Source organism: Notolabrus celidotus, chromosome 2, assembly GCF_009762535.1.
Source record: "Notolabrus celidotus isolate fNotCel1 chromosome 2, fNotCel1.pri, whole genome shotgun sequence".
NCBI classification, from domain to species: domain Eukaryota; kingdom Metazoa; phylum Chordata; class Actinopteri; order Labriformes; family Labridae; genus Notolabrus; species Notolabrus celidotus.
In genome coordinates, this window is record NC_048273.1 from 13,094,585 (window position 1) to 13,118,867 (window position 24,283).

Below are 24,283 nucleotides of genomic sequence, written 5' to 3' on the forward strand. Positions count from 1 at the left end.
TTATGATTTCCACCTCCTGCTCTCCTCTTTCTGCTCTTCTCTTTTATAACCGAGAGCACCTCTGTGGCTGTGGCCTTGTCGCCAGCCTACTGCTGAGCCGTCCACACATGCACACACTCGCACTCACACACACGGTAAAAACAGCACAAGCAGGCTCACACACAGCAGCTCTACTCACACAGTCACCATGCAGAGTTCAGCCAGATAAGGCAACGCTGCAGTAATCATTTCAGAGCAAACAAGTGACCACATCCAGATAAAAATATATTGATTCATGGACCAAGCAGTATTGGTTTTTATGTACGAGCAGGACTGGCTTAGCTATGGCAAAGGCCAAAAGTCAGTTCATCACTCACCTGTCGAGTTTTGAGTTTCATGACCACGCTTCCCAGAAGCTGTTTAGGTTTGTCATAGGTGGTAGATGACACACAGAGCGTTAAAAACCAGCTTAGGACTCGTGGACAATCTTTCCGGCAAAACAGACATGTGACAGCCACTTAAGCATGTATGCGTGTAAGCAGACCATTTTAGCAGTGTTGTAAATACCTTTTTTTTGCATTATGGGTCACAGTTTACCTCAGACAACTATGTAATTACGTGTCTTTTCCATGTTACATAAAAAGCCACTGTTAGCTTGTAAATGCATCTTGAAGTGTTGCTGTTGCTGTCAGTGAAGCATTCGTGCATTTTGACAGGAAGAACATCTTGATTCATTCTACAGATAATTTATATTCAGAGCATTCCTGCTGATGAGCTACATCATAAACTATGTGGGAAGACTTTTGATGAGGCTCCAAGGATTTCTAAACAACCTTACTCTGTAAAAAAAAACATATGTGAAAGTGGCAGTGATGTCACCCTTTGGTTTGTGCAGAGGCATTGAGTCCAACAATGGCAGCCACTTTTTAAGAAATGCTGACTCAACCTAACTTTTTGTCTATCCAGGAACAGACAGAGAGGTAGAGCTGAGGCAAGCCTTAGGCTGGACTCGAAAGAACTACAATGCCCCATCTGTCAGTAAACGCAGCTACACGCCTTAGTATGAAAATGTATACATTGCGTGACCTTTATATAAACAAAACAGATACGTTTTGAAAAAAAATGTACCACCTGTACAGTTTTTACTAATAAAGATATAAGCTATTGAGACCAAAACTTTGTTGTGAACCAGGTTGTAGACATGTTTATTTCTACTGTAAATATGGGCCTTTTATCATTGGACCTCATGGAATCTCCTTGGCTTTTGAAGTCAGCCTCTAGAGGACATTCAGTGAACTGCTGTTTTTTGCACTTCCTCATTGGCTTCCTTTCCTGGTTCTGTTTGTTAATATCATAGTTTTCACTCTCAAAAGCTCTACTTATAGTTATTCTTATCATGTTCTCTCTTGATAATGATGTTTATGGAAAAATGCCAAACCTCTCCGACTAAACATATGTTGTTCTATCTTTAACAGTAAAGGGGAAGCAGCAGCTATCGAGACAGAGCTACTGAAGGACTACAGGTTCGGACAGCAGCAGCTGATAGAGATTTGGGGACAAGCGTGCGCTCTCGCCATCACTAAGGTCTGCTTATTCCCAATCTCCTCTCTTTAATAATATTGATGTCTTGTTTTCATATTCTTCCTTTCCTTTCTTTGTTTCGGGCTTGCTTTGCTTAATGTACAACAATTATGAGACAGGACGCAGCACAGGGCCTAACATTTCCCTGGCTCTTTGATTCATTAATAATCCTCATCCATCCATATCCATGAAAAGATATTATCGGTATAAACAAAAGCTGGGACAAAAAACATCATTCCAGTATGTTTTTATTGCAGTTTTCTATTTTTATTATGTAATCAGCCTGTGCTTGGACATCCTGTTATGCTTTCAAAGCCCTGTTATTTGGGCCATTAAACCAGTAGCAACAAAAAATGAACACTGTTTGAATTTCATTGGGTACGAGTTTGTGTTTAGTCTGCACAGCTGTGCTGTAAAACTAATACAACTCTCTTTTCATGCACATATTTGGAGATACATTTTACAATACTTTACAATATGGTAAAAAATGTAAGCAGTTACTAAGTAACAAGTTAGAGACAAACATGGAACAGCCTAAAAAGCATTGTATCATAGCTTATGAGTTAATAGAGAACAAACTAGAAGATACTTTATTATTGAATGTAAAGACAATGATACGTTCTGAGGTATAAACCAATCAGAAAAAAACAAGGTAGCAATTTGTAACCCAACAATGTGAGTTGAAAATGTTAATGAAATGACAGAATGCAGTTGAGATATTTCCTAAACAAGTAAGATGGCCGATGTTAACATGAAACAACCTACATCCACTTTGAAGCCATTTATGCATTGGCATTGGCTTTAAGTGCTTGGATTTCAAGGTACTAAATAATGACATGTGATACATCTGTGCATTATGTTGAGCTGGGAGCTAAATCAATTGGAGAATGAAACAGGTAAGCCTGGTGTTTCCTTAGTGTGCCCTGTTTTGTTACTCTCATTGGTTGAAGCATCTAAAGACATTTGGTCTGTCAAGACTAAGTGGTTGTTTTATGAACTCAGAGACACCTCTTCACTGATCAATACTTACTTTTGATCATATTTAATCATAGAAAACTGATATGTAAGGATTTATGTAGTGACTTAGGACTTATGAATGTCTAATGGATATCTAATGAATGCCTTATTAGCTCTTATCTGATCTTATCTGAACTTATCGTATCTTATCTTATAATTATTATCATGATTATCTGATCTATTCCACTGGCTTCATTACCAATCTAATCTATGTTATATACTTTATTCTGATTGGACATAACCCTATAACAACTGTAATCATCTCTGAATGGCAGGGTCTATCAGATCACACAGACCATATCAAAACAAACTTCAGAAAAGTAGTCTGATGCAATTGTAAAGTTTGTGATTTCACCTCTTCCCGTTGACAATGGGGCAAAAAAGTTAAGTTTCTGACATCAACATATAAAATTGAGGATATTTTAGAATTACCAGGATAGTACAAACCATGACAATTTGTGGTTAATGACCTACCAGTCAACAGCAGAGAAGACAAAATGAGACAGAAGAGACAGTGAGAAACATTGAAGGATGCTAAAACACACAAGAAGCTGAGTCAAAGGGAGTTGCTGCTGTCATTTTCTGCATCTGTCATGTATGCCAACAAATAAAATGGCTAATTTCAAGTTTAATGTTAAATTGACCCGCAAGTTGGCCGTTAAGTATACTGTTGGCATGGAAGTGCTATGCAATCATGGAATCTCAGCTACTATTGTTTTTAGCTGCATAAAGAAATAATCTTCAAATCAATAAAATCCTCTATTTATCTCAATGTCTTTAGTTAGTTGCTCTGCAGCAGAGTCTTGCTTCACCCTAGATCTTTTTTGCAAAACCAACAGTTGGCAATACATCATACCGTACTTCTCTCATTGTTATCCATTGAATAGTAGTTGATACAGTGTGATTTGATAAAATTGTAAATAAAGCTGAATCTAATAAGGCTGTTCCTGTTTCTACTTTGAAAAATGTCTCCCTGCTGAGTCACTTTTTGTAGCTGCAATTTATCTTCTCTGTCCTTGTATTCAATGAAACACAACATCTTTTGTCAGGTCTTTAAAGAATTCACGGCTGCACTGATCCTACAGTTTTGGTTATTTTCTTTGAGAGAGCAAAGTCTTTTCTTTCTCAGCAAAATGGTTTTGGAAAAAATGGGCAAATAAAAGGCTGAGGTGGAAATTTCTCCAATTACTGTTCTTTTCTGCTTGGAGGCATCCAAACCAGAACCACTGCTTAAAACTCAAGTCAAATAAAAATAAACTCTGGCTTCAACAAACCCACTCCTGTGACAGTCTATTTAATGCCCTGAACTGTGTTTCACTCAAAAAACTCTTTTTAAAGGTCACAAATGTATCCTGTAGAAAAAAAAGCTCTCCGTTCAGTCACTTGTAACCCCAGTAATCACTATAAACCTCCTGCTGTGACCGTATAAGACTTAACAAGAGTGTGCTGCTGCTGTACTTTGGCTTTCCTAGTTTGCATGAACTTCAATCAAAATGTCTGATTATTACTTTGAGGAACTTTCTGTGACATTTACCTCCGAACACCTGAGCTCACTCTGTGGCAGTGATCCTCATCCACATGCCCAAAACCACAACTCCTCTTCTGCATGCTCTGGACTGTCTCAAGATGTGTGTGTATGTGTGTAGAGTTGCTGGGAACACGTGATTCCCTTAGACTAGACCAATCGGCTGAACACCACACTGGTTTCCTCAGTGGGCCCTTCAGCAGGCTGTGATGAATAAGGGTCTGAGCTAAAAGACACATAAAAGCTTGTGTTGAAGGAGGAATGAAGAGACAAAGACAACGATGATGAAAGACAGAAGCAAAAACACAGAAGACTGCTTTACAGGAAATAGGGCTTACACACTGAAAAAAGTGATAACAACAGAGACACTTTTGATATCTCCCCTGTGACTCACCAAAGAAGAGACAAGAAAAAAGAGAGCAGACAATCAGAAGATTACAATGCAGGCTGGTTGAAACAATGCTGTAAGACATACAAGCAAGAAAGAGAAGTACATTGTTTTTGACAATGCAAACAAGACATAACTAATGGCTCACATTTTCAGTAATATACTCCAAACATTACAGTAATATCAAAAGTATTACATTTTATAAATCTGTTTTAAGATGAGTCAGTATTTAGCTGAGCTTGGTATGACCATTTAAATGTATCATTGCCTTTAAATCCCTTTTCATATGGCTCCATAGCTCTGCCATCATCACGCCCTTTTACTTTGATCTCACAGTGGCATAGCATTGCTGTCCCAGTGTGTGTTTCACATTGCATTACGACTGAAGCTTCACATACATACACACTCACGAGTTCTTCTGCCCTGCCTGCTCTGCTGGCTCAAAGTGCCTCTAGCTTTTGTTGCAATTCCGTAATAGCACCAGAACATAGTTCCACACACTGATCTGTGAACCCACAACGGTGTCCCAGTGTGTGACTCACATCACATTACTGTGCTGCAGAAATGCGATGGCACACCTTATAAACACGTAACGGGAGCACCAAATACACACAGACACACACACACACACACACACACACACACACACACACACACACACACACACACACACACACAAACACACACACACACTCACACAAACACACACACATACACACACACACACTCAAGCATGCACACACACATACATCGCTTTTAAGCTCTGCAGGCTATACACAAAGGTACCCTTTTCCATCATTCTACCTCTATAAGAGGGGAATAAATATCCCTACTTGAAACTGCATCTAAGAGCCTTCTGTTAATACCATTGGGAAGACTTAGTCCCTTCAGCACGCCTCTGAGACACTCATATCAGCCTAAAGGCGAGACTTCACAGGTGCTGAAATATTGTGCCCTAAACTGGCTGGTAAAAAGGGTTGCTGTTTGAAGTGGCATGCCTGTTAGCAAACATTTGTCACTCAATGTATCCACCCGTCTCTGTTATAGACTTTTTGATTATGTTCAGTCACATTTGCAAAGTGTGTCTGTGTGTCTGTAGGTCTGTATGTCTGTGTGTCTGTGTATCTGTGTGTCTGTCTGTCTGTCTGTCTGTCTGTCTGTCTGTCTGTCTGTCTGTCTGTCTGTCTGTCAATTTTACACTTAGCAGATAGAGTCGAGTGTCTTCTTTATAGAACTTTATCCTGCAATAGGCCCCTGTTGTGGCAGAAAGTCAACAGAGTAACTGATGAGTTGTTAGTTAGGCTAAAAATTAGCTATACCAGTTTTAAAACTTTTATTTTGTCAACCAAAGCTACAGAATCAAATAATTGTTACATGCAAGTTTGTCAATAACAAGCGCTAAATTGTGTGTGCAAACAAAACAGTTGCACGTGTTGCTGGTGATCTGCTATGATTGCTTGCGCAATTGATAACAGGTGCAAAAGTAGTGTGGACCACTATACAATGAGGATTTTGCGTGTGCTACTGACTGTCACCATGGATAGTTTGGGAGAGCAGAGTGACCGTAAACGAATAATGAAGTTTGAAGCCATGGAGTTTGAGGTCTTGGTGGAGGGGGCAAATAAACTGTGCCAGTTTGCACCTGCCTTTCAAAAGTGCTAAATACAGACGCAAAAACACTGACCGCAAACGGTTGCAAGTTTGATAAATCACATTGCGTGTGCTAAATGATCATATTTGAATCTCCTCCTCCTAGTATTTTGCGCATTCTGATAATCTGCATGTGTTCGGCATATTCATGAAGGCAAACACGCTAAGTTGATTGCGCATGCCATTTTGCTCATTTGACAGATGCAATCCTCGGTGCTCCCGGTTATTACATCAGCTTTGCGCAAGCTATCAAGTTTGCACATGTTTTTATACACGCAAACCTTTAGTAGATCGATTCGGCCAACAAAATTTGTTAGATGGCTATGATAGTGCCATTGTCACCCTTAAGTCTTACTGTCACCCTTTTGCAAGGAACCTTGGAGTTATTTTGGACAGTGACTTAAGAAAACGGCGGGATCACATCAGTCCTGTCCTTGCATCTTTGCACTAGTTGCCTGTGAACTTTAGGATCTTATTAATTGTTTTTAAGTGTTTAAATGGTCTGGCACCGTCTTATTTATCAGACCTTGCACAGCCTCACAGTACTTCCAGAGCACTCAGGTCGTCAAACCAGCTGCTCCTGGCAGTACCTCGGTCCAGACTCTGTATTCGTGGAGACAGAGCCTTCTCAGTGGTGGCTCCAAAGCTGTGGAACAGCCTACCTTTCCAGGTTAGAGCTTCACAGTCTGTGGATCACTTTAAAACACTCCTTAAAACCCATCTTTTCTCCTTGGCGTTCAGTCCCAGCTAAACAAGAATCCTTGGCTTTTTTTTACTTTTTTACTCTTTTATTTCCTAAATTGAGCTCTTACTATTCTTTTATTATTTTTATTTGTTGTTATATTGTGTATGATTATATTGTATTGTAATATATGTACAGCACTTTGGTCAACTGAGGTTGTTTTTAATGTGCTTTGTAAATAAAGCTTGACTTGACTTGACTAGATTGGGCCTCATGTGCTCAATATGAGTAACAAAAAACTGTACAGTAGTGCACCAACATGCAGGATGATGATCTTGCAAATTTTCTTCCTACATTAAAAAATAAAGACACATTGCTTAAAAGCAGTGATGTCTCATTATACATTCTTTTTTATAAGATGTATTGATTGTTGCCAGTGGAATGTTGCATTAATGCATTAATAAATTATTTTCATAATGGATCAAATTGCTTTTCCAGGGTTGATAGCATCTTTCTCACTGGAAAACTGAGAGTTACCTCGACAACTTTGCAGTTCTTCTAAGCTTCATGGAGCTCTTTTAGTGTATTTCAGTTCATTGTTTTCATTTAAGGGACCAAAAGTTTTACTGTGCTTACCAAACTTATTCCCAGCTGCCACAGAGAAAGATTTTAGTGTGGAAAAAACTCTAAAAAACACGTAGCACGCTACCTTCCCAGCACCAAATGGCAGGCAGACAAAACTCACCACTCAGTAATTGAGCATTTAGAAGCATTTGGACGATAAAGAGTCAGACATTTCCCTGAGGAATTGTTGGAGACTACATGAAGCTTAACAGAGGGAGAATATTTGGACTCACATTTGCAAGGTGTAAAACTGTAAATAAACGGTGATGTTGCTGTGTGTCTGTGAACGTGAGAATAACCTACTGTTGGCTGATTCAGAGAGTATCAGCTTTATGAGGTGATAATAAGTCATTGTGCTGTTTACTGCTTATTGCAGCCCAGAAGTGACAAAATCAACACAAATAATGCCGTTTTAACAAGTGTTTGAGTGTGAAATTGTAATAATTTCAGTGCTCAGGCCTGCAGCTGACTTCATTCTTTAATTGGTTTGATTTTATTGGAGTTTATTTGAGTAACCACGAATGTCCAAGTGATGCAACGTTGTATTGTCTAAGCTATTAAAGCTATAACATTCTTTGAGAGTGAGAAACAGGCCGACAAAACAGCAGAGAAAGTGAAATGGAAAACCAGGAACATGAGGAAAAAAAGAGAGGTAGTAAAAGCTTCAACAGGCTGAGCGGCAGCATCAGTCGGGACGGGGGACTTTGTTTTCTCCCCTCAGAGTGTGTGATTAAACCCACCACATCCACTTCCCCTCTATTATCATCAGGCACCACTGGCCCTATGCCCAGCCCTCCACCAGTGGCCCCAAACAGCATAGCCTTACTAGACAAACACGGCCAGGACACTGTGGATGGCTGCTGCCCACAACCGCCACCAGCACCCCACTGCTAACATGACATCACTGCTATTTAAGGAAAATTACAGTAGAAGGAGATGCAGACAGTCTTTATTTCACTGATTTCACTGCTGGCCTACTGCTGCTGGCTTCCAAGTGTACCACACAAACAAGCATGAGCTTGGACTCACACACACACACTCACACACACCTCTGTTTGCCAGATAGATTATAGGTTTTCTGTAAGTAATCCTTCCAACAGCAGCAGCCACAGCCTGCAGGTCCAGACTATTTGTGTGTTTCTGTATCAGTCTGAGGCTTTTCAACACCTGAGCGGAGACAGGAGACGTTTTTGTTACCCCACAGCAATAAATTAGTCTGCAGTTTACACGAGCCCCTGGACCTCAGTTTGGACTCCTAGTACAAATATAAAAGGCACAGTTCTTCTGCATATGTGCGAGTATTTGTGTTTTTAGGAGCCTGATAATGTTTTTTCAGCCTGCGTGTGTGTTTCAGGTTGATTGGAGGTGAAAGAACATGTGCCTTTAACATTTGATTCAAAGAGGTATTCCCTTTGAGACCTTATTATAATCAAGACAGACATATTTGTAAGGTGTTTGTGTGTGTGTGATCCTGGCAGTGATCTATGCAAGACCCCACACTCTTCCCACCTTTTTTAATGACGCCCTTTCCTGAACCCTTCCTCCTGAAAGTCATTGCTGTTGTTTAGAAAAAGATCTAAAAATAGTTCGACCATGCCCTCATCAGTTTCATGTTTTTTTCTTTTTTCACCAGAGATATGTGGAGAGTGTGCTTTATGACTTCAATATCATGTCCACAGCGAAGTAATAAAATGTCAAAAGTTGTACAGAAGAACAGAGAATAAGAAGCATCTAGCATCATAAACCTGCTGAACAGATGCAACAGACCATCTGTCTGCACTTGTAAACCTTCTTCACATCAAAAATATCATAAATATCTCAAACACTGGAAAACATTGGAACAAATGTATAAGCCCAAAACTGAGGCAATACAGTAATGTAATAAAAATACTGTGATGATGTGTATTTTTTTGCCACGGTAGTGTACTGGAGTGCTTTATTAAAGCAAATGATTTTTTTGGAGTGCACAGTTGTATTAACTTTTAAGAGATATTTAATCTAATGTGAAAGAGCGGGAGCTGTCATCCCTGTTTAAAAACCAAAATGACTTTGTTGTGTTTGGGCCCACAGAATAGGATCGTACTGGCAAGTTGTTTTTATTATAAAGCAGCTTTAAAATTAATCCATAGAGCTGCCTGTTTTTTTTTAATTAAAGCTCCTTTGAAGAGTTTTTAACTGGTTATGAAACAGACTGAATTAACTGTGATGCCTCTGTATAGGCTACAAAAGCAAAATGAGACCATCGGCATGAAGATCGCCGCTTTTATAATGTAGTTTTTGATACCTGTAACTCCTGTGAGGGGATAGGTGACAGATCAGACAATTGACAGCGTGTTGAAGACACAGTAAATCCTTTGAAGTCCTGCAAAGAGATGATAAGCATTACTGTATCCACAAGACAGACCGTAATTGACACAAATGGAAAGTTCCTCACAGGAGCTTTAAAAAAGCATACAGGTACTTTAATGCCAACATTTCATACACAAATTCATAAGTAATGTTCTTGATGCAAGGATCAAATGTGCTGCTAAAGCCCCCCACAAATAATGCTGTGGGAGGAACATGCTGCAAATTTGGAAATAATGCAAAGTCAAAATGCAATTTGTCTTTCTAGGTTTGTGCATTTTCGCTTCACTTGTATTAGCAGCAGTTTTGCATTTAATGCATTTGATTTAGCTTTTAACAGCACAATTTTGTTGTTGTTTGTCTTTAAAGTCATTTACCACATGTTTCTTTCCTTAGATTTGTTTTGAACTTCAGCATCCTTTCCAAACTTGCAGATGATTACTCCCAATACATACACTTTGAGCTTTTCTGGCGCCTTTGCCCTTGTGGACAAAGGCGCCAAAACAGATTCAATGACTTGTCCGGGTAGATATATGAGGTATCAGACTACACACCTTGTCTGTATAGATATGTATTAGAGTGAAGTCAGATTAAACAAGCTCTTCAAAACATAGCTTGGTGCTGTGTGAATCAATCCAGCTTGCTCCCTTTATAGCTGCTTTCCCTCAACAGTGTGTGGCTGTAATTGTTTCTCAAGCAGCATGAAATGGCTCCAGCACTGATATCACTGATCCTCCTGATGGTACTCAGAATATTTAAAAAGGTCATTAAACATTCTGATGCAGATTTCTGTATGTTGAACACATCAGGGGAAGAACTAGACGGACAAAGAGGGAGTACAAATGCACGAAAACCAAGCAAACTCAATGTAATCAAGTTTTATTAACAGCAGCAACAGCAACATGTTTATTGTAAGTCATTATTTAAATTTCGACCACTTGAGGACAGGGGAACAAGCAGTAAACATAACACTGCCTTTTTATTTATCACCTTATTAAGTTTTATGGCTACAATGTTTGCAGATGAGCCCATTTACACATCCAGCAGACATTAGCATTCTGTCAGAGCAGCCTCTCTGGCTTCTAGACAAATTTAAATCCAATAATCATTCCCAAACTCTGAAATAACATTAGCAGCACTGAAAAACTTCACACTGTATCTGCCAATATTTTCCACTTAACGCTGAGTTTGTCTGTCTGTACAATTGGGCAATAAGTAGTGGACAGTGGGTTACAGAAAACAGCTGAAGCTGTAATCATGTTTGATCAGAGTGGTAATCTTTTCTGGGTTCATCACTCGATGTTGTTCCTGTCACCACACACATTTTGAAAGGTGTCAATTAAGGCGACTGAGACAAATGTCGAATGTCTTCATTTATTCTGTGAGCACCTATGGGTGAGCTCACATGGGTGACGGAGATAGTTTGTCCTCCTATGAATTGTTGTTATTATTATTTAATATCTGATTACAGTAATTACAGTTTGCGTTTCCCTCCAGGGGGTGAGTCAGCGGCTTGTCATCATGCTACACACTTTTGCACACACATTCGTATTCACTTATCAGCAGAGGGTCCCACTGTAATTTAAGTCAGTGCGATGTGTCATTAACATCAGGGCACACAGCAGGAAACGTACTAAGAGCTTCTGTCTCATTAGATATGAAAATAAAAGACACTGTCCTGATTTTCTGTCTTCCACTTGAAGTCTCCGTCTCTCTTTTCCCCTGCTCCTCTCTCCTCATAAAACTCCCTCCCCTGTTTTTATTAAGTGTGTGTGATGATTTCTCAGCTGAGCAGTTATGATGGAGATAACGGCTGCCTTCTCTTCTCTGGATTCATCGCTCTAGTTAATGTACTTTGAGCCTTGTTATATCCAATTATTCACTGTGCACCGGGGCCTATTCTCCACATGAACTTTCTTCTCTACAGAATACATTAGTGGAAGTGCGCGTAAATTGATTGAATGTATAACAGCAGAATTCGTCTCGTTTTCAAAGCTAGCCACAAAATTTGGAAGTCAAGATCAATCTTATATAATATAGGACACAAGTATTAGTTTGCGTTTATTTTACAGGCTGCAAATTATGGTGTAATTATTTTCTAATTATGGTCTACTTTAATTATAATTTGAGATCCTATAAAACATTCATAAGGGACCAAATGTCTTAAAATAAAAAGGTTAAACTTATAAATGATGGTGTTACATCTTTTTTAAATAACAGGGTACATAAAATAATAACAGTGTATTGATATATGGAAAGGATGAAACACTACAAAATGCCAAGGATTTTTTTTCATGAGGTGTTCTTGAATTTATGGGACACAGAAATAAAAATGAAATAATAAAGATACAGCAAAAAGCGTAAGATGGGAATTATTTTTACCATCAGATTTAAAGTCAAACTTATTTATACCTTGAGTTAGCCGAAGTTACAAACTGTATTGTGTTAATTAACATAAATCTTCAGTGAGAACACAGAGAAGTAGTTTAGTTGCCAAAAAGTACAACATTTTTACTCATTTATTTTATGACATGTCCTCTAAATGTTCCCCAAGATACAAAATTCTTACACTCTAAGCTGAACAATGTGGACTATTTACAGAAGTTGTAAACTAGGCTCAATGCTTTGTTACACACTTTTATGGGGCTCTAATTTGAGGTAGTCTGTGTGAACTGTCTCCCTCAGTTCAACTTCTTTTTAAACTATGCTGTGACCTTCTCGATGATAAACACTCTCCCTGCCATAATGTAATATTTCAGTATCTGAAAAATAAATCTCTAAAAGCATCAGCTTAATCCTTAATGTGACATCCAGGGTCTTTCCCTTGACAAATCTGCGGAAAATGAAGGCAGACACCTCTGGGGCTTTCATTAAAAATCACGACCAAGTGTACACAGACACACACTCTTACACACGCTCGTACACACACGGTCCTACTGTTAAGGTGTTGGAGATGGAAGATTAGCTGCTCATGCTGTCGGTTCCGCAGGCACATACCTGTCCTGCTTAAGAAGGTGCAGGCTGATTTACAAGGTAAAGTGCGGCCAGTAAACCAGGCTGATGCCAGCAGCCAAGTGCAGCCGGGGACGAGACGGAAAGTGTGCTACATACACAGAAGCATCCCAAGGCGAGGACACTCCATGACATTTTTTCCATCATACTGCCCTGGTCTTTTCTCGTAGACGAAAGAGACAACAGAGCTGGTGCCATTTCCACCCTCATCTGGCATGCCTGGCATGCTGCAGAGAGTCAAACACACAGATCAGATGACCTGTCCTGAACAAGAGGCCTGAATCTAAGGGATAAAAGCAAACACTGATGACAATTCATCTTTCTCTTGCTGCTGTCTTACTATTGTTTTCCATCAATAGCCCTGTCTATTTTCTCTTCAGGACATCTCTTCTATCCCTGTGTTGTTTGTTTTCCTTCCATTCAATCATCAGCTTCTGTTTCTAACTGTCTATCTTTTATTCTGTCACTCCACCAGGCCTACCCTCTCAGCTCTCTAGCAAAGAAGCAGCCAACAGTGCTGGTGATCTGTGGTGCAGATCAAAATGGCTCCATTGGCCTGGTGTGTGCCCGACACCTGCGCATGTATGTAAGTATAAATCTAGCAAACAACTTTCCAGCTGAGTGAGTCCTTCATCGGTTCAGCAACATCACAAATTTGCTATCGTAAACAGAGCCTCATGAGTCTCCTGAGAGATGATATCACCAGAGGAAAACAATCCTCAAAACTTTTGCTTGCCTAAGAACTTAAAGCAAATACCCCACTCTCTCCATTTAACATAATTTCATTTCAGCTCCTGTAAAAGGCTCCGAGCAGTTATCCCATTACCCTCCCTGCAAGGGCGCTCAGACAGTCATGATATCATCGAATTGTTACTCTCGTTAAAAGCTGTCTGCTTCGTTGATATGATGTCATGACCATGATGGCTGCCCCTGCAGGCCACAAACTGACTGACATCTCAAGACTAACTGTTCTTGGAGGCAGGATCCACCCTCTCCATCACATCACAGATCATGACTGGAGCTGACAGAATTTCTCTTCTGACAGCTCCGTGGATTAAAGTGCTCTGTGCTGCGGCCCTGCCTTAGTGTATGACTTTATTGGAGGGGAAATATTGGATATGTGTTTTTGGGATCTTGGGTAGAGAAAGGAATGCATCTATACACTTTACCATATGTGTTCGACATGCTTGATTTACAGCGCATTGATAGTTCTGATTAAAACCATGTAAGATTGACTCATGGAAGCGACCCGAAGGCTCTCCATGGAGTTTTTCTCCCCTCCCTTGCCACCCACTCAATGTCTCTTTTCTTTTCAGGCCAAGGATGAGGTCAGAGGTTGTAGCAGAACAGAATATATTTTATCTTTAACGTTATTTTTCCAGAAATAAATAAGGAGAAACTAAGAACAAATGAACATTGATATCCTATTTTGAACAGACCTTATGGGCTATTTTATCTTTTTATGCAGTTTCTTTCTAATATTTTTACAATTTGCTCGTGAAGTTGTCAGTGTTTCTGACACATTTACCTCCGTCTTAAAATGTGCTATTCAAATTAAGTTTTATTATCAATATTTTCAAAGTGACTGCACCCTAGGTTTGGAACCTCGCTCGTCTGAGTTTGTTCTAACTCAAGAAACTTGAGTACTTACTTTGGATTGTGAATCGCTCTCTTGGTGTAAGAGTGTATGTTTTTCATGGTGCGATGTGATTCCTGTCAGCAGGAAGACATGCAAGCATACACGTGAGACACATGCATAAACACACACACGCACGCACGCACGCACGCACGCACGCACGCACGCACGCACACACACACACACACACACACACACTAACACACACAGCCTCCAGTCCCTGATGTGGAGCTGTGAATGTGATTAGACAGCGGAGACACAGAAGATCAGGCCAGCTTGTGCCTCACATCACTCCATAACCGTGTTCACAGACACACATCACAGGTTGTGTCATATTCTGTCATGCGTCTTTGATTGTTTCCACTGTTGAGTAATGGTGAAATACACAATTCTTCATACCAGAGGACAGACATATTCCTTGATCAAATTTAATGCTGGATTAGAATAAAAAGCAAGTCTTAAGTGCATTAGTTCCAGTGTGTTGTTGGACATGAGGTTATGTTTGGCCCACTGCTTTGTGCTCTACAGGAAATCACTTCCCTGAAGTCCATATTTCTGAAATAGGTCACACTACATTTGCATAGATATAAAGCAGTTATTCTTTAATATATAACTTTATAGCAAAGAAATATAAACAATATTGTAGGTAAATTATGATATATATCCACAGGGTTGTTAATTTAATTATTACCTTGGTGTGTTAAATACTTGATTCTGATTGGTCTAAGTCAGTCCACGTCACGTCACGTCACGTCACGCCACGCCACGCCACGCCACGCCACGCCACGCCACGCCACACCACGCCACGCCACGCCACGCCACGCCACGCCAAGCCACGCCAAGCCACGATAATAAGAAATAAGCCTGGCACATTTCACCTCTGCCTGTTGACACTGTGACAAAAGTCTTAGTTTCCATTAGCATCCTAAATAGGTGAAAACCCTGACACGCACTTGTAGTATTATTTAAATTTATTTGAAAGGGGCACAAAACTAAACATTAATGGTTAATGGCTAACCAATCACCAGCAAAGAAAAGAAGGAAAGAGGAGAAAACAGCACAGAAACAGTGAGGGAGTCTAAAAGACAAAAGGAGCTGAATGGAAGACAGAAGAAGACAGACTTGACACAACCACAAACTAGAACATGGTATGAGTTCTGGTTGTTTCATAAGACTGGTTGAATGAAGAGAAAATGTCAAGACAGCCAAGTTACAGAGCAAAAAAACATGCTATGGTCATTTTATGCATCAGTTCAAAATGCCTGCCCACAAATAGACTGTTAGAACACCACTGCAATGTAAGAGCTACTAACTCTGGAATCTGATGGACCATTTTTAAACAGTTTAAACAAATCATTTTTTGATGAATGAAACCCTCAAAAAATCAATATTTTGAGCCAGCTTGTTTTTATTTTTAGTTGGGAGCTGTTCAATAAGCAGGATTATGGAAAGTGAGTGGGTGAGCAGGACCCCTACACTTCACGTCTGGGTCCCGCTTGCTCTTTGAGGATACCAATCTGCTATAATCTACCACTCACTGTACAGTTTCCCTTTCTTGGAACCTTGCTACAACCGCCCCTTCACTATACATTATACTGTTAATAACAGGGCTGCTCACACAGAGCTGCATCCATGGTAATAATGGTAATGGTGAACTCTGTTGCCTTCTTAAAATTAAGTAACACAGCTGTCATTTCACAGCTGTGTCCTGTTTACTGCATGCTGTCGTGTCATGCAGTTTCTGTGTTTTTGACCTCTCTTGTCTTCTTTTCCTGCTGTTCCCTTTTCTTACAGTAAACAAACTGACATCAAATTAAACTGACTTCTATCAGCAGATTGATTTTTTCATAGTTAGTCTGCCAGAGTCTGTGATCAGGACCACATCCACGACAATGTTGTCTTCTTTGCACCAACACTGTGCCATACAGAAATAACAGACCAATGCTGTGGAGTATTGACCAATCAGAAGCAAGTATTTATCACAGCTGTGTAGTTAATTACAATATTCTCTGAAATAGACTGATCTGCAAAGTCTTGTCACATGTTGAAACACTTCTCCAGACTTTGTTTTGCTGAAAGCCTTATCCAGTCATTTTTAATGTGCAGAAACAAAATACAAAATACTTCAACACACCGCCACCCCACAGAGAGAGGAAGTGTAATCCCGTAAGATGTGAACATTAACTGGAAATGTTCTGTGCTTTTTCCTTTTGCTTGTTTTTGTTTTGCGGCTCATTTCTGTCCATGCTCAGTGACACTGATGGTCCTTGAGGCTCTACTCCAGTTTCACACGGTGTGATGGTGTAAACCGCTAATGAGGTCGAGGGCATGCATGGGCCACTGCCTTACCCCCCAAGGGACACAAACACACATACACACAGAGTGAATTGTATTCACCTTGCCTGTGCTCTGTGGAAGTCTTAACGGTGAGGACGTCAGAGACTCGACGTCTGTGACAGAGTTATTGGTTTAGGATGCCCAATGAGGCAGCAGTCTGTCTGCCTGACGAATAACTTCCTTTGTGGGCAGCCAGCGCCTGCTCTTATATTTAAGAACTGTTTTGATATCTTTGTTCATGTGAGACAGGAGGACAGATTATGAATGGCAACACAAAGTTTATTTTAGATAAAATATGAAAGCCAGAAATGACAACAAATGGTCCATTTATGTTGCATGGGCATAGTTTAATGCCAATATTGGCTGCGTATCCAAGGTTTATCATAACATTATCTCAGACTTATAAATAGGGGTGTATGGAAATTATTCCTAGTGCTTTCCACAACCATAGCATGCTTGCAAGGCTAAGTCACAGAAGAGATTAGCTAACTGCTAGTGCCTACATGAAGACAAGGTCCCAATGAAAATGCTTCATACTTTTAATCTAAACAGGTATAATTCTACCAATGTTTCCTGTTTCATTTCAGCATGTTTGCTTGGTAACTTGTTTTATCAGCCAAAACTTTGAAGCTTCTCTAAACTAGAAATTCATACCTTTCTTAACCAAGTATTGGAGAAATGTAAAACCTGAACACCTGGACCAAATTCCAAAGGATCAACACCAATTTTACAATTCATCTTCAGGGGAAAAATGAATGTCTGTACCCGATTACATGGCAATATTTCCCATAGTTGTTAGGCCATTTAACCTAATACCACAAATATGAACCTCATGGTTGAATATGAACTTCATGGTTGTGTGGGAGGAAAAATCTGGAGATTACTGTAGTCATACGTAGACTTCCTCTGGGGACCATGAATGTCTGCATGATGTATCACAGAAATCCTTTTAAAAGTTGGTCACACATTTCAACATCTCCCAAAGTCACAGACCAACAGACCAACCCTGCCAACCCTACAGACATGCTGCATTGCCGGGCTAAAAACTAATCGTGCTTGCGTTAGATTTTTTTTGCGTCTCTTTACTGAGGGAATAGTCCTGATAAAGCCAAATAAATAAATAAAGTGTTCCATTTGGGATTATCCAGACTAATTGCACATTGTTCTGGATGAATGTTACTCATGATTTCCTTTTGATTTCATTGTATTGGAATGTTGGATGAATATGTAAAAGGAAAACACTAACAACATGGCTTCATACCATTAACTAAATGTGGAACAAATTAGAACATTCGGTGAGCTAGTTTTTTAAAGCTGCTATTGAGTTTCATTGTTTTGGGTTCAGGACATTTTTGACATGATTAAACAAACAAACACTACAGACAATTATTCTTTGGCTTTAGGACTTATCTATGGAACTAGGTGAAGGTCTCAGATCACATGTACCACCTTCTGACTTCTCAGGCTGTAGCTGTCTGGTTTTCTACTCCTTTTTATTTCCACTTTATGAGGACAGTATTCGTTCAGGAAGCAGACAGTATAAAAAATCACAACCTCTGATCACGCGTCAAATCTGTTTCACGTGTCATGAACCAAAGGCATAATGTACATCATACACTCTATCATGACATATTTTTCTGAAATTGCTAGTTATGAGGTAGATATTATGTAACATATTGTATTTTTCTCCCTTCCCTCTACTTTTGTACCGCACCATGCTGTTTTCCCTGTTGCCTCATCTCAACCCCAACCCCCAACTCTTCTCTGTTGTTTTTTTCTGTTTCTCATCTCACACAGGAATATGAGCCCACCATCTACCACCCCAAACGCTCCTCTCAAAGTCTACACCAGGATTTTACAGTTCAGTGTGAGAAGATGGACATCCCATTCCTCTCCTATCTCCCCACAGAGGTCAGCTTGCTTTTTATAAATGTCAGAAAAGCTTCAGCAGTGTTGTTTCTTTCTGTAACGTTTATGCATTTAAAAATATATACAGTAATTCATTTACAGTATGTGCTAGTGATCCATAACTTTGCCTTAAAGAGAAGTTCAATATTTTGGAAACTTTGCTTCCTTTCTAGTTACATAAGTCCCAATAAGAAAAAAAATCAATGAATACATGTGAGATAAACTCTCAAATGTCTGTCTGCACAGTAAATATGCAGCAGAGGCAAGAAGCAGATTTCCATAGCTGAGCAAAAAGACTGTATAAGGAAGAAACTGCCAGCCTATTCTGTCTAAATGTAATGAAGTCCATTTACAGGCACCAAATACTGCAGTGTATGAAAACTTGAGGATAATAAAGACAATTTGTCATTGGAGTTAGTCCTTAGACTGTTACTCGACCTCAAACTGTAACTTATTTCAGTCTCTGGTAGGAATTTATTAGGAAGTTGATAGAGGAAGTTAAAAGAACAGAGTTGTGTATAATGTAACATACACATTGTACCATTAACTGCTCCAGTGTGATGTTTCAGTTTGTTCATTTTAAGAAAGGGCTGTAAATTGTGTTGATTTTTTGTTAAATCAGCATTTTTTTAGTTGCATGGAGGCAGCTAAATGTGTGTAGCAAATAACCCTACAAGATCAATAAAGTGTATCTTTTGCGTCTTATCATACCATATCATATTATATCCTATAGTATGGGAGTATATGATATCGTATGGTATTGCATCACATCACATCATATGGCATCCCGTTGCATTGTATCGTATCGTACTATGTAGTATTGCATTGAATGGGATCATATTGTACTATATCATATTATATAGTATTGTAAAGTATTGTAGTATTGTATCGTATTATATCATTTCACATCACTCGAAAATTGCAACTTATCTTCTCATACAGTATTGCGTGGTATCATGTCTATTGTGTTTGATCTATCGTTCCGTATCCTATGGTATTGTATCATATTGTATTGTAATGCATGGTATCATATCATACTATATTGTATTGTAACGTATTGCATCCCATCATAATGCGATTCATCAAATAGTACCATATAGCATTGTATCAAATGGCATTGTATCTTATTGTTTATGTAGCCTCAATGCTGCATAAAACTTATTGTACCTTAAAGGTATGACTTGAGAGACTCATCCATTTTTTTCATATAACCCAAATTAAGAGTTTAAGTAACTTTATTTAATAGGCTTTAATGTAGCTTTTTGGTTTTTATTATTGGTAAAGGTAAGAAAAAGTTCTTCTTATTTGAAAGAAGGAAAATGTCTACCTGATTGTTAAGTTTGCTTTCCATTGTGGATGCTCATTAATTAATGCTGAGTCCTTCTGTGTTCAGGTGCAGCTCATAAATGATGCCTACAACCTAGTGGTTGATGCCATGCTGGGTCCGGACGCAGACTGTGCCAACATTAAAGAACCTTACTCTGGTATCCTGGTCACCCTGAAGCAAGTCAAGACCCCCATCGCTAGTATTGATGTGCCCTCAGGTAAGTGTTCATACAAAGTGTAGATATCAGGGTGGAGGCTCAAAAAACACAACATGATAAATGGGCCTCTAGGCAGCTCCCTAGGAGCCTTGGCTCCCAGGCAGGAGTTTTCCAAGTCTGGAGGCACACGTGGAGGATAAATCTTATGCTACAGTCAGCTCAGTGTGAGCTCATCATACCCCAAATACACTACCTGCTGAGTTTGAGTCCAACAGGCGAAGAAATATCACAACCCCCTTTCCTTAAATGCCTCTTTTCTCTCCCATGCCTTTTCTCTCTTTCTCAGGTTGGGATGTAGAAGAACCAAGTCAGGATGGGATTAACCCTGAAGTTCTCATCTCACTTACAGCTCCAAAAAAGTGTGCCATGAGTTTCTCAGGGAAGCATTTCTTGGCCGGACGCTTCCTGCCCTATGACATCCAGAAAAAATACGAGCTTAACCTCCCAGATTACCCTGGCACAGACAGTCTCGTAGAGTTGTAACACATGGGAAACATAAGAGCCATCGTGGCCACTCCTCATTTTCAGAACTGTATGTTTAATCTATTCTCTTGTTTTGTATTTTATAGATTGTTAATGTGATTTAATGTTAACATCTCAGCTATGTAGATCAAGCTACACATTAGCCAAATGTGCTGTTGAGCTACAGTAGAAGGATAATATTAGAAACTGTGGTTTCTGTCATGTCTAATGGGGAAATGGCATGAGGAGTCTTTTGTGTCAGTCTACTTGTAAAAGCTGTAGCATTACACTGTTTTCTGATTACTTTGCAAAAGAAAGACTTTTCTTTTTCGACAGTCAGCAAGGGAAGAAACATTTTCTTGGAAGTCAACCACTGGAATCTTTCTTTTTCTTCTCCAAAAGTTTCTTTTTTTTAATATTCATGTTCTGCTGCTTTAATGTTCTTCTGATAAATTTTCCTTTTAGTGTGCTGCTGGGATGAATTGATGTAGGCTGGCAAATTTGGATATTCTTTTTCTGTGAATTCTTAGTTTTCTTTCAGTCAGCCGGAAATTCTATGGTATCTTTGTTTAAGTTACTTCATTAGCTGTTACAAATGGCCCCGACAGTCATCTAATAAAACTGTTACTTTTAAAGGGATGGTCTGGCTTTTGTATTTTGTTTTCTTTGGTCTCAATCGGCACTGAATTGATGTCAGAAATGAATATATGTAACCTGGGATCAGGTCCCTAGTGCTGACAAACCCAACAAGAATCACAAACCAACTCTACTATCTTCTCTTATAGCATCGTAACTTACTCATACTGTTTATCTTTTTTTGGCCAACAATTCTTCTCACTTCAACTATGTTTCAAACTGCAGAAGGAAGCTGTTCTCACTGAAAACAGTCAGATGAACCAAGACTTCCTTTTCAGGAATTTCAACAGATTCACAAATTTAGTGACTAACTGGTAAACATAGGGAATTTAGGGATTTGCTTCCTTGAGTGGGACCATTTTTTATTTTCTTTGACTTTGTCTTTGCTGATCTAAACCTCGTATGGAGGCTGGGGGCTCACAGTCCCCATAAAGAGGACGTCAAGGACACTGCTGCATGTCTTAAGCCTTAGATGTTGCTCTTTTGAAGAGGAAGTTGGTGAAAGAGAAGAAAGGAGAGATACAATGCACTCACATTCACAAAACAAGTGTCTCAACAAACACTTGAGGTGTTAAGTAGTTTTCACTGGATGTGTGAAGAGACAACTGCTTGCTGAAAGACTGGTCGTGACACCTTTTTATGGTGACTTAGATAGTTCTGTCAAGCCAGAAAACTAAGGGCAGCTTTAAAGACACACATATACACAAAGGAATTAATTTATCACTTTTGTTTAACATGCACACTGCCTTACATCTTTGATTAAGTTTTATCAAATGAGACTTAAGTTCAATTACCATGGTAGTGGTATAGTGTCCTTGTGAGTCTTGCTCTAGGGATGTGTCCATAGGGTTAGTCAGGGGTGGCCTTGGGCCCCTCTTGAAATCTGATTGGCCACCCAAGGTGCCAACCCAAAATCCAGAGGTATGATGGCTATTTTCCCTTTCAGCAGCAGGACTTATGTTACTCACCCATTTGGGATGTGTTGCAACAGGTTGCTAGTAGCTTTCTTTGCATTACAATGTTTTGTATTTTCTTTTGACTGTAGGGAGTTGTAGAAAAATACTTCACACAACTGTTTTATAAGAGGGGCATGTAGGACAGGAATCAGTCTATCAAAACACACAAGCAAACTCCTGCACACATTTTTGAGCAGAAACATTGCTAATAGATGTATATTTGACAGTAAGTGTGCAGGAGTTTGCATGCTTTTCTTGAAGTAGTTTAAAATGTAACTTTGGAACTACATTTTTATTTGAGTCCCTAAAAAAATGAAGATTAAAAAATGTCTATGTTGTGACTCTGTTGTGTTACTATTTTTTGTGAAGTTTAAAAACATCTGCATGATACTTACTCTTACTCGTGTACTGTTAGTACATGAAGTAGCTAAGATTAGTGGAAACAGAAAAGGTAAACATGATATGCATTTGTGTAGGGTGTTTGTGTGTAATTCATGGCAGCCCTGCATGAGTCAGTGCACCAGGTGCCACCCCAGTCAAAGAAGTTCGGACACGTTCCTGTCTCGGACACTATACCTGGGTGCCTGCTCGCAAAGACAAGCGCTGCTGTTAAATGACAGTGCATACTCATTAGGCCGCCTAGCTGTGTTGTACTCATAACATGCAATTAGTGCTACGCTGTCTAGATGAGTGCATACTGGTAATCTTGTTTATTGGTTCCCAAATGGATTTGATTTAGCAAGGAAAGCCATAAACAGGTGTGATATAGCTATAATCAGCTGTGGAGGGAGGCCTCTCATTATCGAGCTGAAGGCTGCAGGCTTCAGTGAGAATGACTAAGTGAGACTGCTGTGCTGTTTATGGATGAGGTAATGTGTATTTATATGAAGCACAGGAGCTTCTCCTGAATGCTAATGCATTAATACCCCATGTGTGTGCACATGTGTGAGTGGGTGTAGAAAGTCAGGGAAAAGGAATGTGGATCCGTTTTTTCGCTCGGTGGTATTAAATCTGTCAGAGGCAAACTGACGAGGGTTGTAGAAATATGTCTGAGCGCTCAGCGGTCCTGTCTTTCATGCCTGTCCAATCGCCGTCAGGAAACAAAGGCTTGTCACCACTCTGTCCTTTATGCTTTTCATGAGAGCTGTTGAGTAATGAGCTCTGGAGATGTCTGTGGCCCAGAGAATTGAACAATCATAACTGACAGTGGTACTTGTCGTAATATCCAGTCAGAGATACTCTTACATGGTGTGCACAGCGAGGCAGAAAGATTAATCCAGTGCTTATGTTGAAGAATACACAAAAGCAATTGAACAGTTTACAAAGCATTTTCTAAATTACTCAAAGGATTCCATTTTTTTCCCGTGTGATAAATATTTGTTTCAAAAACCAACAATCAATGCATGTTCCATAAATCAAAGACATTCTTCAGTAATGTACTTTCCCTGTTTCAGATTTACTGTAAGGGTTGTGCATTCACATTTCACAATCATTTTTATTGGAATGAGCTAATCCTTAAAGCCTCATGGTGGGTACGTTTGTTGGTGTCTTTTGAACATAACCTGTTGCTTGAAGGGCATCCAAAACACTGCAAAACACAACCCTAAAAGAAAATAATATGAGTTTAATGCGATCCTTAATGTGATCAATTAAGAGTTCTGTGGGTATTGATGCATCAAAAAGACATCCTGATTGAACTCTCCCTCCTTCTGCCACATGCATGTTTAATTATAAATCTTATCGCTTTGTGGACCAACAACCTCAAGGCAATCAACCTACACCATGATCCTGGAAACAGTCTTCTACCCTGACTGGTACACATCTTGTAATGTTTGTGGCTTTTTTTTGTTGCAAGAACTTTGTGATTTTCATGCCAGGCCTTGCCTCATTACGTGCAAATGTTCCACCAAAACAAGTCAACTACCCACACTGCTTTCTAGTGAAGGTACTGTTGCTGTTTCCTGATATGACTGCTGCTAAACATAATTATGATTGGTTGA

General features: G+C 39.5%; 1 protein-coding gene across 1 annotated transcript; it reads left to right on the top strand.

Annotated features, from left to right (window-relative positions):
* Nucleotides 1-323: 323 nt before the first annotated feature.
* On the top strand, nucleotides 324-21,330 carry yjefn3 (YjeF N-terminal domain containing 3). The gene is made up of 6 exons (XM_034705897.1): nucleotides 324-403; nucleotides 1,455-1,563; nucleotides 13,280-13,390; nucleotides 18,575-18,688; nucleotides 20,079-20,229; nucleotides 20,516-21,330. Exons 1-6 carry the CDS (start codon nucleotides 324-326, stop codon nucleotides 20,710-20,712), a joined length of 762 nt encoding a protein of 253 aa, XP_034561788.1. The 3' UTR covers nucleotides 20,713-21,330.
* Nucleotides 21,331-24,283: the final 2,953 nt, after the last annotated feature.